Below are 18,984 nucleotides of genomic sequence, written 5' to 3'. Positions count from 1 at the left end.
AACTCAGATACTCTGTCCATCACCACCCCCTTTTTGTAACTATTTTGGCCACCATGAGTGTGGAAGGGTATGCTCAGACATGAGTCCCTTGCTCATTGCACCATCAGGATTCAAGCAAGCCGGGCCGAAGACGGCTGTAATGCCAGAAACCGGTCCCCGGAAGCTTGTTTCCTTTCCAGTGAAGAATTGGCTTGGTAGTTTGGTCTGCCCTGTTCCCATGATGCACTGGGCCAGGGACAGACTAATTTGCATATAGCCAGGTTCTGAACTGGGATGGTGCAGTGAGCTAAAAAATGGTGATGGATCAAGCCCTGATCTGTTGACTGGGTAGGAGTGTTCTGATTAACTCAGATACTCTGTCCATCACCACCCCCTTTTTGTAACTATTGTGATATAACGAGGCAGTGGTGGGTGAGCTGTGAGATGGGACTATGAAAAATGGACAGAAACCCCCAGACTGATAACTGTACAAATCTAATCGTGGCCAGCAGTTGTGGCGAAAGAAGAAAAAACATTGACATATTTAAAATATTGGCTAAAGGAATAAAGCTAATATGGTCTTCCCCAATTAAAGCAAATAGGAAGAAATTCAAGTTAGACCAACTGTAGTTGGTACAATATGGAATGTTGGTGGTTAAAAAAAAAAACTTTCTCTGCTGCATTAAGATTGTGCCACAAAACCCTCGAAAAGGAATTCCATTTCCAGTAGCTCAGGAAAGAATATAATGCTTTTTGAAAAAATAATTAGACACTTAACAAAAGCTATGGGGTGATCTGAAAGCTGCCACTACCAGGAAATACTCCATAAAATGTTGTGATTTTTTCACAAACTCTATTAGTGTTACAGAAAATAGATATGAAAATTATATTAGGGCAAATGATTGGATCAGTAATTTCAGGCGCCTTTTAGATGGGGGAAGAAAAATATATTAATTTAGAAGATAGAGTGATTAGTGTTAATGATCGTAGAAGGGCCAGCAATAGTATGACCATTTGTCACTCGGGGTAGAAAGCATGATGGGCATGAAACTAAATAAACCCCCAGGCCCTGGCATGATACCCCTAGACTTATACCTAGAACCCAAACTCTGTTATGGTATATTGACCAAGGAATATAATGCCCCACTGATAGCTCAGTTCCACAATCTTGGAACTTGGTGGTCCTGGTCCCTCTACAGAAGAAGGTCATTTGGAGGCACCCATCTGACTATAGGTCGGTTTTATTGTTGGAATGGGCAGGTATTAAGGACGTTTTGCCTAAATTGCCCTAAATTGCCTGCAAAGCTGAATAGAAAGTAAAAATATTGTAATAGATGTACAAGCAGGGTTTAGGTCGAAAACACAGTCGACCAAGCCCAAACTGTGGAAATCCTTATTATCTGCCTTACATATAGGAAGGTGAAGGAAGTCCCAATGTACCTGACCTTTATTGACCAAAAAACAGTATTTGATTAATTTAATCTGGCAAAATTGTGGTCTTCACTAGAAACGTTAAACATAGAACTGGCACTTATTTCATCGATGAACATTTTGTATTCAAATTATGCTTCAAAATCCTGGTACCACCCACGTGGCAATTGTACCAATGGCTTCAGAAGCATTTAAGAACTACGTCAGGGTTACATCTAGGCATCAGACCTGTTCCCTTTGTTTTTTAACATCATCAGAGTATCTACTAGAGGCCGATGTGGATTGTACTGAATACAGCAAATGTACACATTTTAAATCTTTCTTTTTTGTATGTTGTAAGTCTTTATTAGCAATTTAAAAAATAAAATAGCATCATAGAAACATCAGCATCGACCACACAGATACAATGGCCATATTCGATATTACAGCAAAAAATTGTGTGGTGCGTGCCTCTCGAGAATTCTAATTCTTCTGTCCGCAAAAGATGCTGTATTTGTCTACTTGGAAAACACAATGCATATGGCATAGGGGAGATTCTCCAAACATTGTGTAGAGAAGAATTTGATAATGAATATGAATGGAAAGCCAAGCTTGTGCTATTCGCCAGCCCACCAAAAAATATGCTTATATGTCTAAGGGAAAGCAATAGACTGTCTATATTTGATTATCTAAGCATAAATTGGACAGAACAGGTATAAAAATGCAAGTTTCTTTTTTATTCAAAGTTCAAATGCTGTACTGATTGATGAGCAAGGCAGGGGTGAGTCAGTTAGCTGAGTCTTTACATGCAGAAGGCAGATGCAGGTGTTATTTATAGGTCAGAATTTTGGGGCTATAGCATTACCTGTGATTTGCAACGAGTGAGAACACATTTCTGAGGACCGTGATGAGGGTAGGACCAGGTATCCCAGTAATACCATTGTTCTTAGAAATGGGAGTCAAACAAATCCCTGATATAATTTCTGTGCAACCAAAACTCTATTGAGTACGTGCAAATAGCAATTTTCAAGCTGCACCTTACCAGCAAACCATTCTAGAATTGCTCACATGTGGGAGGCACGGAGAAGCAAGATAGCTTTTACATGTGAAAAAGATACTCGTGTACCTGCAGTTGAACCACATCTGGAGCAGCCCCAATCAAATAGATTTGTATAATATTTTAATTGTAAAGGAATGGTTATTCTTTGACTCCTTTTTAATTCCCCCACTGACTGATCTACAATAATTGTATGTGTATTGAACCCACATCTCAATGACATGTTCTTTACAAAGTTTTGTTCAGATTCATCAGTAGCTGCCTAATTTATACAGGCAAATATGTATTTTCATGGAAACTCTGACTTCACTATAACTTCATGCTGAATGTTGCAAGTAATATGCATACAAATTGATGCGTACCAATAATTATCATCATACCATTCCACGTGCACATCTACACCATAGTTTGCAAACACCATTTAATACAGGCCATCAGCCCAATACACACATCACACGCCTCAACAACACACTATCAATACACACATCACACACCTTAGACAACACACTATCAAATACACCATAATACACAGTCACAAAGATATCAAGACCCTCGTACAGTGCACCATCACACATTTTCGTACCAATACTCCATCACACCTCACATACCATCACACTTGGATCATTTATCCACAATCAAGACTACTCTCGTCCTCTCTCTCTCTGCTGCTCCTCCTCTTCCTTCAATGAGACTGGAAGTCAGGGTGAAGGAGAAAAACGGAAAATAAAAAAATGGGTGCGTTGTTGCTAGAGCTATATGTGCCTGGGATAATGTTGCGCAACAGAGCATCCCACCCTCAGTGGTGTGGTAACAATTTTTAGAGTGGTGGTGCTTGTATTAATGTTACATCCCTGATTTAAGTCATAGAGATTGTGAAAGATCTAAGCACTATTAAAAAATAAAAAAAATGGGCAGCAGATGTGCCATGCCCATTCAGCAGGAGAGTGGTAAGGGTGTGGCTGTGGTATGTAGCTGATGTGGTAGCACATGGTCATTTACACACAGCACATTTTCTGTTGAAATGGCCACTAAATTTGCATAGACCTACTGTTGGACCCGGTCCTTTGGGCAGGTTTACCCCGTGACTTTTTGCTTTTTCCTAGCCTGTTTTTGGAACCTGGATTGGTGATTGTAGGCCTCTGCGCACTTTTTCACTGTGGTACAGTGTAAAGTGCGTGTGCTTTCTGTGTATGGATGGTGAGCGCCCTGCCCTCCCATAGGAATGAATGGGGAATATGTATGCCCATGGTAGATTCCTGATGCATGGGGAGTGCAGGGTCGAGTTTGATATGTATGAACTCGTGAGAATGAATGCTGCAGAATGGTGTATGCGGCATGGCTGTGTGTAGTCTAGAAGCGCCACTTTTAGAAGTTGGCATAATTGTGTAGTGAGTCTGCTAGCACGTGATTGGCTGATGGGCCTGGCCCAGGCATGCCTGGGCCTGTTGGTAGATGGACTGTCTGGAGGAGGGGGTCTGAGTCAAGCCGTAGATGAAAGGCCCCCCATCTGCTGTTAGGGGGGAGTGGAAAGAGCTCTGGTGGTGCCAGGCTGTGTCTGTCGGCCCACCCTGGATGACTCTCCCTCCCGATGGCCCCCTGTCACCTCTGACCTGAGGCTGACAGGCGAGGGAAACCAGATACTCCCCGAGCTTAGGGCTCGCCTACACAAAGACTTCTAAAGACTTCAAAGCTTTTTCTGTGGATAAGAAGGGGCTCTGCCCCTTCCAAAATGTTCTTGTTTTCTGGACTTGAATCGACCAGGGGTGGGTGCTGCCCAGCTCCTGGATGCCTGGACTCCTGGGGGACCCCTCTGCCCTGCCTGGGCTGAGGAGGGGACTTGGCTTTACCCCTGGGAAGCTCTGGGACCGTGGCAGCATGGAGAGGCTGCCTTTTCCTGTTGAGAGCGCTTTCTCTGGACTTCCTAGCGCTTAGGAGCGCTTTTATGCTCACTTATAGCGCTGGACGCGCTGAGGCTTCTTGCCCGTATTTATTTAATTATTTACGAGTGCCCACCTCGATCTGCCGCGGAGAAAACAACCACGAAGGGGCCGCGACCGGATTGGCCGGGACCCGAGGAGAGCCGTGCTCCGATTGGTCCTTGGACGGGAGCCTGGTCCAGGAGCCGCGCTGTGGTTGGCTGACTCCTGGAAGCTGCGTGACGTGGTGGGGAGCCGAAGAGGAGGATGGACGCATGGTGGCCGGGAGAGGGCTGTTCCCGCTTCCCCCTGCCTGGGGAGAAGCTCTGGGTTGTCGTTGCCGGTCTCCCGTGTGGAGAGGGAGACCGGAGATTCCCCCGCCGCCAGTGGAAGCCGCCACATCGAGGCCGGCGTGAGGAGCTGCCGTCTGGAGGAGCAGGCGGGGCTCCGGCGGCAGGAGCAGAGAGCCCCCGCGTGCAGCCGCCGCCTCAGGAGACCGGTGAGTGGGGTGCGGGCGTTTGACCGGCCCTAAGACGCTGGTGTATGCAGGGCGGCCCCCGATGGCAGTGGGCCGCCCCAACGTCGCGCAGAGCGTGTAGAGGCTCCCACAACCCGGGGGCAGTATTTGTGCCAGAGTCCCCCGTGAGGGACTCCAACGGAGCGAGGATGCTTTGGGCGGCCCTGCTTGGCAGAGGGCCGCCCCGACGATCGCGGGGCATATTACTTGGAGCCCTGTGAGAGGCTCGTGCCCGCATGTTGTTTGGTGAGCCTGTTGAGGCTCAGAAGGGCGTTTTCTTGACTCGAGTCCCCCGTGAGGGACTCCAACTGCCCTAAGTCGTGTTCAGAGCCTGTTGAGGCTCTTGGGGGCCATGTTAGATAAGTAGGGGCGCCGGGGCATAATTGTCGGTGCCCGTCCCCTCCTACCTGGGAGAAGCTCGTGTCCAGGGAGGCTCCAGGGGGCATGTTGCTTTAGAGCCAGTGTGGCTCCAACGTTTGACCAGTGTTGGCCAGGGCCTGTGTGGCTCCAACGGGCGCAGTGTTTGTTTTAGAGCCTGTGTGGCTCAGGTGGCGCAGATTCGTTCTAGGGGCTACTGAGAGCCCTGCCACAGCTTCTGGTACCCAGCTGCGCAGCACTTAGTGCCAGCTGCTACGTTTAGGCCCTTGTGAGTGTTCCCAGGGGCCCAGCAAGTAGTGGGCCCCTGCATCGTTTAGGCCCCTGACATTGAGACTCAGGGCGTTCTAGCCCCAACAAGGCCAGTTGGCCTAGGGACTGCCACAGGTGGTGGCTTATGTAGGTTTTGCGCAATTGTATGGTTATTGCACCTCTGAATGTATTTCCTTGCATCATGTTTTATTCCTGCACCTCTGAATGTTTTAGACATCATGTGACTTTTGCGCTACTGTATTATTCTGGTACCCCTGAATGTAATTTTATTGCATCATGTGCTTTATTCTTAACACCGCTGAATGTGTAGGTTTATACATTATGTGTTTCTCTTTATTACTCCTCTGAATGTATCTTTATGCATCATGGGTACTGTGTTCTTTCTTAGACCCCTAGACGCTGTGTGCTACTTATGTGGTTTTCCTTTAATACTCCTCTGAATGTGGTTCATACATCATGGGTAATGTGTTCTTTCTTAGACCCCTAAATGCTGTGTGATACTTAGGTGGTTGTTCTTTTTAGTACAGGTGGTCCTAGTGAGGTCCTGGTCCCCTGCGTGACAGTCTCCCAAGGAGTTTAGGGTTGCGTAGGTGGTACTTACCTGTTCCCAGTAGTTACTGGATGTGATCTATAACTGTTACTTTGTGTTACAGTGAAGTTTATATACTTTTATTCTAATTTCTGACAAGTATTTCTATATCTGCAAAGTGTTGATTCAGACAGTGGCCCATGTGGCCCTGTCTTGTAAATAATCCCTTGTGAATATTGCCGTGCCAGTTGGCACAATGTACATGTGTGATTTCTATCTGATATGTTTTTGACAGTACAAAAGTTATTTTAATATAACCTTGTGTGGAGTCTCTTTTGTGGTGTACCTAGTATGTTGTTGCTGTTGTGCGCTGACGCAAATGCTTTACACATCGCCTCCGAGTTTAGCCTAGACTGCTTGCGCCATGCTACCTAGAGGGCGAGCAGAGGTTATCTTGGCGTGTGACTTCCTTGCCCTGACTGGAATGGTGGTTTCTGCCTGGCTTTGGCATAAGCCTTAGCCTACCAGAAATAGCCGGTTTCCAACACCTACATTTTTACTGGTAAAACTATACACCACAAAAAGGATAATGTGTGGAAATGGATTTCAGTAAATATTTATCTGTTGCGCATCACCAATAAAGTGCCTTGATTTGTTTGATCTTATTAAAATCTTTGTTTCCATCACACTTCAAAATTACAAACAAGTGCTTAATTTGTGCTTTCCTAATTGCTGTATAGTTAATTTTACAATATTTAAATGTTGCTGTGTGTTAGAAAACACTGACGTGCTACAGCCTTTTCTTTCGTTTCCTCTACCACAGCAGGATTCTCACCTAGATCACTTTTACAAAATCCTCTCAATTTGCAGTTAGGGAAATAAAAGTACACAGAGTTTCCGAATAAGGAGCAATGTGTCATAAGATATAGCCTGATATTTGAAATGAAATGAAATACCAGTATTTGTAAAGCGCACAGCTACCTATGAAGTGTTGTCCTGGCGCTGGGGGCCTTCGGGAAGATTAAGCGAGCTATTGCCCAGAGTCACATGGTGCTGGGCTAACCTGCCGCCCCCACCGTGGATCGAACCGTGAACCCCGTAGTCAGGCACCCTGGCCGCTGCGTCACACCTCTTCCTCGTTGACTGTTGCCTTTGAACGCACAGCAAATGAGACTAGGGAAACACAATATTTAAAGGCATCTTAATTGCTCATTAACCTTCCGGACTCCAGCATGATCATTTCTGGGAGTGTTTCAGCACCCCAACTTCCAGCGCCTCTTCCCGCCCTGCTGCTGTATCTTTTTTTAGTGTGGAGATATTGGTGAAAGTCTATTTGCTGTAAACAAACAACACCATTAATTTGGTTATCATTTATTTTGCAGTATTTATGAGGAACTTTTTAGCAATGTTCTATTTAAATCCTAGTATTATTGGCCTGGGCTGCTCCAAACTTCTTTTAGGTGGATGAATAAATTGGTCTGGAACATTACCTTGATCTCTTCAGTGACAGTCTGCGTTACATTTCAACTTCTAGTGACTTACAATATAAATGTTTGTGTTTTAAAATCCTGCAGCACCACCTACTGCCGTGCTGAAATATCGTTTCTAAAGTTTGGTATTGATAATTTACCTTCAAGATATTTAAAACGATGAATTTAATTTGCCGATCTAAACACCGACTAGCAGCGAACGAATTACGATATGAAGTTATATTTAATAGATTATTTGAAATTTTGTGAACATTTCTCACTGAAAAAGATGTCCAGAAAATACGGCCGACTGACGGAATTTCAAACTGGAAGATGATTACAATTTTCAGTTGAGCTATTTTATAAGCTGTTTGTCTTTGCTCGTGTAATATCTCTGCTTTCTTGTGTTTGTTGTTTCAGCCTGCATGATCCTCCGTTGATGACTGGCGCTCTCGAGCCCAACCTTAAGTTAAGAAAAGCAGAGCGAATGTTTGAAGGCATGCTTGTGGGGCCGGAGTCCTTTGCAAATATTGGTGGTAAGCATATGTAGACATTTAACACATGACGCATGCTAGCAAGAAAGTAATGTAAATCCCTGCATTTATGGGTGTAGAAGCCTTTTCTCCGCGCCCCCACTCCTCCCGGAAACAAGTCCAGCTGCAACCACCGGCTGTTTAAATGTAAGCCACGACAATGAAACCGCTACTAGACAACCCGTTAGTCACACGTGGCTGAGTGAGTGTCTGCCACACACGTGAAACTCCTCGGTGCCCCATTTGCACTTTGAACCGGCAGAATAAGTAGAGTTTTCTCACTAAAGAGGATGCGTTTGAAGTAAGAGCGAAACACTGGAAATACTCGAGGTTGGAGACATTAAACATTATGGATTAGTGACATCCTTTAAACAAGCATTTGCAATGCAATAGGTCTCGCATTTTAGAAACGTTGACCTATTGGCATTGTAAATGACAATGGCTTTTATTTATGTGTTTTTTAAACACATACATAAAAGGCATTGTAATTTACAATACCAATAGCTCAAAATCTCGCAATTGCGATACCTACTGCATTGCAAATGCTTGGTTGAGCCCATGCCACTGCGACCGTCAACGGGAAGACGGGATGCGTACGTCACGTGACACACCATAGGAGGAGCAATTCCCAGCCCAAGCTCTTCACATGCTTCCAAAAACTCTTAAAGAACGTCGTTTGCGCTCCAGTCAGTTCATGGTTTAACCTTTAGCCAGGCTCGCGCTTTGCACATCCAGTATGATATATATGTTGGGCCGGATACTTTAGTTTCAGGAAAAAAAGGTGATTAAACTAGCCTACTGTCACATAGATCTTCCTTCCTACGACATATGCACACCCACACCTGTGGTATATCCCGAGGGCCCCCGCAGTGGCTTGTGCGAAGGTGGTGGGTTCCTCATCTCCAACTTCCTTCAAGAATCACATTTATATGGTATCTAGGCATCTGTGGTATCACAAACAATGTGTCTATCAATCTCTATGCACTGCATCTTCATTTTCTGCCATCACATACATATACTTTGCATATCACCGTCCTAATATGCATAGATGTACTTGTTTCTGTGCACACTTCAATACATCACAAGATAGTAAATAGTTTATCTTGTCTCACGAAAGCCAGCTTCGCCTTCACTCACTCATTGACTATCTTTTCCTCAGACCGTGTACGGCCCTCCTCCGCTTTTTGGCTAGGTTCGAGCTATAAACTAACCACATCTATACATGCCGCAAAGTGATGTTGACGATGCTTTAATGAATGATGCTGCTTCGTTCCATACAGTTTCTTAGACGGGGCTTTAAGTGGGCTGAAAAAACTTAGGGTCTCGAAAAAGGGTTGTGTTCTTTGTAATTAGGGCGTGGCTTATAAACACGTATAGTGTGCCGCCCGACTGGTATTTTGCTGTTTCAGTGCACCCACTTATATAATACAAGTAACATTTTACACCTAAAACAAGCCAGGACTGGACTCTTGGCGTTGTCAATGGTTGTTAGTTGCATAAGCTAAATAAGCAAGAACTATGGCGTTGTTGTACATAATATTGAAACCGCTTCAGTACTGAAATTATGAGACCGTGAAAAAACGATGAGTCTTTTTGACGGAACATGAAAGGCAGTGAAAGGTGGCATTGCTGCAGACGAGATATTTTTTGCACCTTAAGGGAGAGGGCAACCTGCGTTTTAGAACGGCAGGATCCGGTCCACTTAAAGCCCTGATCTTATAACAGAAAAAGAGGATTTCACTGAGTTTCCTCGCAGCCCTTCAGCCTTCCAATAATTACAGAATATCCTGCCTCGCTCCTTTTCACAGCTGGTCGTGCTGTTACACCTCTTATTCCAACAAAACAGTCAGTTCGATGCAAAACAGCGTCATCTGCTGGGCGAGGGGCGTGTATGCAAGACCTCAGGCAGTTGTAGCCTCGAAAAACGCAAGAAATATATATCAACCCAGGCATTTTCCAAAGTAGCACAGTTTGTAAACCTTTGACTGCTTTCATTTTTAATCTCACGACCAAAAATGACGTCTCTGATTCAATTGGGTTTCCTGCTGGTGTAACCTGCAATAGTATGACAAATGGCTCCTAGTTGGTATGATGATTGGACCCAGCTGTGTCCAGAAGCCTTTGTTCTATGGGGACAGTGTGCTCTCCACCCCAGGTGCTGGTTGGTGCGATTCTAGAGTTTTGATGTGACCGTGCATAAGAGTTTTCATCTTGTCTTCCTCAGCGGTGAAGCAGGACCTCGGTAAGTGTGACAGCAAGGAGTCCTGAAGGCTGGGATTGTCGAGACCATACTTCCAATGTTTAAAGGAAAACTACATTTCCCAAAAGGCAATATACTGTTGGCTATACGTGTAGCATGGCTGAAACAACACGACATGGAGCTACTTGCCGTTGATTTATATATATACTCTGCTGATTGAAGAGCAGATTTACTTTTTGGCCCTCATTATGAGCGGCCAGATAAATGGCGAAGTAACAAGTTACTGCACACATTGCAATTAACCAGGTGCTGTTAAAGGGGTTATAAAGGCATCCACTCGATAGCTAGATCTCAGTTCTGACGATAGCTTCCGAAACTTTGTGATCGTGGGAAAATCACTCCATCCTGCTAGCCTTAGCTCGCTTCTGTGGTAAAATTAGCACCACCCTGAAGCAGACCTAGGCCACGTTAAGCACTGTGCAAACATTGCACATTTAGATTTGCAGTCCTCGTCACTGATTGTTTCCTAGAGCAGTGGGTTTGTAGATAAGCGGAAAACCAATAGCACCCTAGGCATGGGCAACTTAATAAAAGGCTGCTACGCTCATGCTGTCGGAGCCTTGTTGCGCCGTCCATAATGTCTCTATTCGCAATCAACCTGCAAGCAAAGCATTAGTCAATAAAGAAAATTGCGCTCACCCACTTATAACACAGACCGTGTTACAAGCGAAGTAAAAGATCTAGACCTTATGAGTGGAGACAAGGCAGCACCAAAGCGGGAATAACAAGTCTGTTTACCAATCAGAAGCCAGCATTTAGAAAGGACATTGACACAAGCCAATGACAAATATAGGCGGAGAGTAGGCGGGACTTTCACTGTATACCCTAATACAGCATGCCTTGCAGAGCAAGAAGCGCATGTGTGCTGCCGCTAGACTCGACCTAAAAATTGAAGGGGCAGTATCTATGCCAATGAATTAATTTCTTCAACTAGTTATGTTAGGTCTGAAATAGTCCTCCATTATCAACTTTTTTACGTTGGGGCCATGTACAAAGGCATTTATGTGCTTGTGAAGTAGTACTCATAACGCAAATATTTGCGGAGTATTCATACACAGCTGGCATTAATAGAATTTTCTGTTTTTGCAGTTTTTGCTGATGGGGAGCTGGACATTTCCTGGCCATTTCACAACGTCCTTTATGATTAGGTGAAGTTGTACGCCTATGGTGTAAATGTAAAATGTAAATGTATTGCGACTTATATAGCGCACGTATCACCCGAAGGCATCAAGGCGCTTGCTTAGGGAACCCGTCCTGGTATTCCCCTGTGAGATACCCCGGCAGGGTATCCACAAGGTGAAAGCCAGGCATCCCGCCGCGAGGGGCCGTAGTGGAGATTAAGAAAGCTATTGCCCAGAGTCGCAGAGTGTGACCCCGTGAGTCGAGTAGGCACCGGAGCGAGAATTGTCAAGTCCGTGGAATTTTTTGAGCCCGAGACCCGCCGAGGCGGGGAATCGAACCCTGGTCCACAGCCGATCTCAGCTTCCGGGTCTGCCGCCTCTAACTACTGAGCCACGCTTCTCCACGGTGATCCACGGTGAAGCTTCACGTAACTATAAATGTCCTCGTGAATTGGCCCCATATGGTGCCTCTATCTTTTGGGATGCATTCTTAGGAACGCACATAGTTGGTAAATATTCAAGTCTTTGTGGTCAATGCTGTGACTCCCGCCAAGTGTTTCTGCTCCTGCCAGAGTGAAGCACCTTCACCCAGAGCAGGCTTTGTGTCTTACCTCCAAGAGCACAAAGGCTCTCACTCCATGAGGTCAGAAACCTGTCTGGTGGCTGGCTGGCTGGCGGGGACAAGTGATCCAATACACGAGAGGTTGGTCGTTATTTCAGGGGGCACCTCTAAGATGCCCTCTGTATTTTATAATAAATCAATCACTGGCATCAGTGTGGGTTTATTATGCTGAGAGTTTTGATACTAAACTTCTTATTCGTCAATAAACCACCATGGAGCTGTGGAGTTTGTGTTAACAAACTCCAAGTCCTTGTACTCAAAATGGCTTCACCGCACTTACAATGTCAGTGAATGTCACTGTAGGGGCATAATGCTCATGCAGCTATGCCCTCACCAGTGGGGTTGTGCACCCTGCCTTAGGACTGTGAGGCCTGCTGGAGGGTTGACTAATCCATGCCACAAGAAGTAAATACAATGGGGTTACCCTGTGTCCCTCAGAACCTGGGTGTATATATGAAAAGGCTACAATGGTTCTGCAGGGGGTGATAATTACTTTGCAACACGAGAGTTAATCAGAAATGCAAGTACATTGAACATTGTACAAGATCAAAGATGAGAAACACCAAATTATTTGTACCTCTGGTTGGAACACAATAAAACCAACTATGAGATGCTTGGAAAATTCTTATTTTATTCGATTTCAAAGGTATAAAAATACAGGCTAATGGAGGCCGTCAAGTGAATCGATATACAAGTGACCAGTAACGAGGTGACTTTAAGTGCTCAGTGCACATGGTGAAGTGAATGTCATATATACAGTGAGAATAGCTACAATTCTAACAAGAGCAAAAATAAAGTGGTCAGCATGAGGAAGAACAATGTCTCTGGTAGGCAGCACTTTTGCTTGCGAATTTGAACCAGGAGATTTGTGAAAAGCTGAACCAAAAGTTTGTTGACATTTCGACCCATATAATGCACTATTTGGCGGTCATGGCGGGTCTTATTCAAGACTGCGGGTGTGGTAGTGGACAGCCGGTAAAGGTGATGCTCAAGAGCGAGGTCTTTCAGCAGTGGCCAGCATCAAAGTATCTTGCAGTGGTCCAGTGCTATCCATAAGTCAAGTAGGCGGGTGGCTGTCGAGAAACTTAGCTGCTCCGAATGCGGAGGGGGGGTGGGGGGGCGGTTTATTCCGATCCCAAACGTAAACCTGTCCTTAATCCTGGCAACGAGAACTTGTTCACTGTGCCACTGGATTCAAGCTAGCCTGGCTGAAGAAGGGTGACATACCCTGAAACCGGTCCCAGGATGCTTGTTTCAGGTCCAGGGAGGACCTGGCCTGGCAGTTCGGTCTGGACTGTTCCAATGGGGCACAGGGTCAAGAAGGATTTGCATATGGCTAGGTCCAAACTGGGGTGTCATAGTGGGCAAAAGAACAATGGATTTAACCCAGATCTTTTGACTGGGGGAGAATGTTTGCATTGTCCGCATTCCGTCTATCATTTGTTTGCTGTAACACTTTTCGCCCTAAGTGGGATGGGTATGCCCAGACGTGGGTCCCTTGCTCACTGTACCACTGGATTCAAGCTAGCCTGGCTGAAAAAGGGTGACATACCCTGAAACCGGTCCCAGGATGCTCGTTTCTGGTCCAGGGAGGACCTGGCCTGGCAGTTCGGTCTGGACTGTTCCACAGGGTCAAGACTGATTTACATATGGCTGGGTCCAAACTGGGGTGGCGTAGTGGGCAAAAGAACAATGTATTTAATCCAGATCTTTTGACTGGGGGAGAATGTTTGCATTGTCAGCATTCCGTCCATCATTTGTTTGCTGTAACACAGGGTTGTGTGCCATGTCGCCTCTTCAGTTTGGTATGCACAAAAACATGCAACCGGCAATGACAGTGTGCAAGTGTTAAGGTGAGGGGTCTCTGAAGGCGGCACAATACATGCTGCAGCCCTCAGAGACTCTCTCTGGTCACAAGGCCCTTGTTACCAGGGGTACCTTTTACAAGGACCCTGATTGGCAGAGAACTAGGGCACACTCAGTCAAGCTAGCATCAGAAATCAGGCCAAAGTTAGGGGGTAACCATGCAAAAAGGGGCACTTTCATACATACAATAGATAAGACACAAAGGAAGCTTACAATATTTATTGAAATTATTGTGCTCTAGTATGTAATGACTGCAATACAATTAGAAAACATGTAGGTCAACAATGTGATTAGCAAAATTAAAATCCCATACACAATAAAAAGCCCTGTCATTTTAGCTGACAGATCTGCCTATGCCCTCTCTCACCATTGAAGCAAAGTGATCTATTATAGATCTCTGGGATTGGTGGTGAACCCATACCTTACATTCATAGATAGCTGTTCTACATCTCAGCTGGTGTCGCCCTCTCATCTCTGGACTTTTGCTCTGCAAGAATGTCTTTCCTGTGTACGTTTTATAAAACAACACGTCCTGGGTTATATGATAAAACATGTTTTTAAAAACAGCAGGTGGATTTCTCTATGTCTAGGTTCTAGTGTCCGACCACAGAGAATAACAAGGAACAGTGTTGTTTAAGCTTGCATGAAATGCTCCCGACTAAATCTCAAGAAAAGAATAAAATCTGAAAACATGAACAACCTATGACAAAAACAAGTGTGATATTTTGTAACATGTGCAAAGCAAAAGTGGCCTAAACTGTGCACAGAGCCAGGCAAATATCCAGTGCCCATTCAAAAGGGTGCCAGAAGTTGTGAAACGCGGGTTGCACACAGGTAAACCAGGCTTGTCATAATGTTGACAATTCAAGGTCCAATTCCTGAAGTAACAAGATCCCAAAGTAGTAAAGCGTTCCCTCACAACACAGCTGGAGCTGTGATAATTCCAATGGGCTTGCAGACGGAACATCCATTGTGAAGGAGCAAAAATAGAACCAAAATACCACAAATGAGGAATAACAGCAGCAGGAACCCTCCGTAAACAGTACGAAAACTGGAATGACTAAAAGCTGGTATTACACTGAAACTAGTCTGTAACGAACTGACCTTGCGGGAGCCTATGATCTTAAAGAAATGCGCAAGGCCGGCAGTATTAGTTGTGATAAAATATGATTAACTAATTTGCCATATTGTAATGAGAGGTTTGTGTTTAACAAGGACTGAACCTCAATGCATGTCCTTGCAAACTGTAATTCAAAAGTTTCTTGAGCAGATGTGAGTGCAATGTCTTTTTGAATCCATAGTGCTTCAAGTCTGTTTGGCTTGTTAAAATCTGTCTTCAAAATTGGAATGGAAGGCTATAACGGGCTATCTATACCTTCTTGTGTAGGAGGGAACGGGACATTATTACAACATGTGATGGTTTGGGAAACCGACAAAATGAATGGGATCCCAGCTCACATTCCACACCAGTCTTGATCACTTAACAATAAATAACTTCCACTTGGGAGTAGAGTATAATAAGTGGAAGTATTGCAGGAGCTGGTATTCCTTTTAGAAAGCAGGCCAAATTCGCTACTGAAGCATTAAATGCGCTGCGGTAGGTTACATGCTTGCAAATGAGTGACTGACTTACAAAAGAGTCAGATTCTTTTCCAGTAAGGAAGACCTGTTTGCCGGCACGTTCACCACAATAGGAAAAGAGAAGTGCCCGTAATTCATGAATGAAGCTGCCTCCTAGGGGCTAATATCTACCGACCGTGAAATGTTTCATGCAGACTGTGAACTAAAATTTTGAAATGGGTAAAGATATTTTGCTGTGTATTAACCAGACAGATAAAGATGTTTCGGCTATTGATAATGGGAGCTGTTCTCACTTCTCCAAACGCAACACTGTATAGGTGGCATCTTTCTTTGCCATGAGTTGTTTGCGTGTTAAATGAAAATGGCAAACATAAGTTACTGGACTTTAAATAGCACCAGGGTATGCAGCCATTTTTAAGGGTTTGAAGTATCCAGCTAAACCGCATAATAGATCTAAGCTGGCTTTGCCCATGATTCAATGTCGAAATGCCACTTTGCATAGTATCAATAACAGATGACACAATGTTATTCAAATTATAAATTCAAGAAGACAGGGATTTAATACTATTATCAACACCTGCCAGCACTTTATCCAAATTATATTGATCAATTTATCTTAAACGTGTGGCAATCTCCATTTATGATAATTTCCAAATTTCATTATATGTACCATAAATAAATCTTCTAGAACGTGGGCCCTTAGGGCCTAATAAAAATATCTGATAAATCCATGTCTAAGGACAGAAGAGCGAGATTTTGTTTCACTGCAGACAGTGTGGAATGTTCCAACCATTTTTTACACCATTTCCCCACTGAATGAGAGGTAACATTACCTGAATGCTGTTAGTGGGAACATCAGGGGTGGGTCGACTTGTCTTAAAACCCAGTGTAGAAATAAGAAAACAAGCATGATAACCATTTTTGTCTACTGGCCACAATTACCACCTGTGAGGACCTGAAAGTGTGGAATTGAATGTACCATTCTGCAGCATACTATTGAGTTGTTTTTTAGTGTAATTTGCTAAACTTTGCCAAATGTCGAAGCGAGCAATGGAATGAATATCTGGGGCTTCCGTTTCTTTACTTTTAGTGAGCCCCAGGCACGTAGTCTGCTGGACTGTCATTCAGAAAGATCATTTGTGTTACTAAACCTGTGTGAAACAAAGTTTCCATCCCCTGAACTTGCCATGGTTTGGTTTGCCAAATCGATTTTAACTCAGTTGTGTCCTTCCAGTAATCATAGCCTTTAATGGCTAATGGCTTAGCAAACAGAGCTGTAGATATTAGCTTAGTTTGTTTAAGCATATATTTCTTTGGTAGCTTAGGGACTACTTTGAAATAATATATAGTGCTGTGCAGTGCTGATAAGGTGGTGGTGCGCTGATGAGTTGGTGCTGCACTGGTGGTGCACTGATGAGGAGGTGGTGCTGTGATGATGCTGAGACGGTGCTCAGGTGAGGTTGAGGTAAGGCTGAGTGATGCGGATTCCCTCACCACCACCCTTTAACAGTGTCCCTTAAGGCTCCATAACCACTAATGTTCAGATGCATTTAATTAGTTATAAAGTGCTACACATACCAGTGTAGGGTATCGGAGCACTTTGCACCACACACAAATTACACAGAGTCAATCAATCATAAGTGTATAAATGTGTTATGGAAATTTTACATAATACAGAGGACTACAGGGTGTAGGAGTCACAAGTCGTACATATTGGTAGGCAGCATTGCTAAAGAGTGCTTGGGCCTCAGAAGCACAAACTCTGAATTGAAAACAGAACACCATAGGTGGGGGTTCTCTTAAATAAAAAGAATCAATTTCCTTCCAGATGTACCCTTTTTGCAACTTTAATATCTCCTCTAATCTTTACTTTGCAGTGCATGCAGTTCTTTGATGACAGTTCTAAATTCACTGTTCTGTTAGGATTTTAATTTATAAGCTGCAAGTAACAGAAGAGCAGTAACCTATTGACCTATTTACATTTTATGCACTTTGTAATCTGCATGGTACACTTTCTTTGCAGCTGGCATAATAATCCTCTGGCTACCTTGCAATGAGTTAAAACCTCTCCTACTGGAAAACTCTGATCTCTCCAGCAAGAACATCAATCACCGGAGTTATCTTGACATTTTTATTGTCTGGAAATTGCAGGAGGCCAGGAATGTGTGGAGTACTTTTAAAAGTAAAATAAACTTTGAAACATTGCCCCTCTGAAGTCAGCATCCAGTGCGATCCATCACACAGCCCAAGTGCTGGCCCTATGTTCTTGTTCTGCTTTTATTTAATGTAATACATTCAAATGCACATTTTAAAGGGGACATTTTTCCAGATGGAAACATTTCGGCCTCTGCGCGAAACTGATGAGGAAAAACTTCCAACTCCTCAGCCAGTAGCCAAGCACAAGTCCTAGAGGGGAGGAAAAAACACAAGCAGCATGCATATTAAAGTATCATTTCAACCTGTGTTTAAGTTTTGGTTTAACTTTTTACATGATTTAGAGCTGCAGTAGCTAGAAAGCATGGCTGGTTGCAGCTGGATTCAGACAGGAAGGGCAAGACGTTAATGCTGCAATAAAATGTAAGCAGTTATGTCTGAGCACCCACAGTGTAACAAGAGGTTGAAAACATAATAAAATAGTCCCCCGACGAGCAGATCAACAGTACAAAGTGTAATGATATTGTACTACGTCCCTGCTCCTTTGAGGAACAAGCATTTACAATGCAACGGTCTCGCCTTTGCAAAAGTTAGAGCTATTGGCATTGTAAATGACAAAATGTTTATTTATGTGTTGGTTTTGAAAACAGATAAATAAATGGCATTGTCATTTACAATGCCAATAGCTTAATCTCTTGTAAATGCCACACACAAACGCACAGACCCAAACACAGAGCCCCCCCACACACAGAGCCCCCCCACACACACACAGCCCCCCCCCACACACACACAGCCCCCCTACACACACAGCCCCCCCACACACACACAGCCCGACAGACACACATACACACAGAGCCCCACAGACAGACACACACAGACAGACAGACACACACAGAGCCCCCCACACACACAGAGCCCCCCACACACACAGAGCCCGCCACACACACAGAGCCCCCCACACACGCAGAGCCCCACACACGCAGAGCCCCACACAAACACACAGAGCCCCACACACACAGAGCCCCATACTCAGAGCCCCACTCACACTCAGAGCCCCCCACACTCAGAGCCCCCCCACACTCAGCCCCCCCACACTCAGAGCCCCCCCCACACACTCAGAGCCCCCCCACACACAGAGCCCCCCCCCACACACACAGAGCCCCCCACACACACACAGAGCCCCCCACACACACAGAGCCCCACACACAGAGCCCCACACACACACACAGAGCCCCCCCACACACACAGAGCGCCCCCACACACACACCCCCCCACACACACACACAGCCCCACACACAGAGCCCCACACACAGATCCCCCCA

General features: G+C 44.8%; 1 protein-coding gene across 1 annotated transcript in view; it reads left to right on the top strand.

Annotated features, from left to right (window-relative positions):
- APMAP (adipocyte plasma membrane associated protein) overlaps nucleotides 1–18,984 on the top strand; it is a 379,103-nt gene that overhangs the window by 118,535 nt on the left and 241,584 nt on the right. Inside the window, exon 3 of the mRNA XM_078649066.1 lies at nucleotides 7,946–8,061. Within this exon, the coding sequence (XP_078505192.1) occupies nucleotides 7,946–8,061 (116 nt within the window). The remainder of the gene's footprint in view (nucleotides 1–7,945; nucleotides 8,062–18,984) is intronic.

The sequence above is a fragment of the Lissotriton helveticus genome, chromosome 6 (assembly GCF_964261635.1).
Source record: "Lissotriton helveticus chromosome 6, aLisHel1.1, whole genome shotgun sequence".
NCBI classification, from domain to species: domain Eukaryota; kingdom Metazoa; phylum Chordata; class Amphibia; order Caudata; family Salamandridae; genus Lissotriton; species Lissotriton helveticus.
The sequence above is the reverse complement of the archived record's forward strand: the minus strand, read 5'-3'. Positions and strand labels throughout refer to the sequence as shown.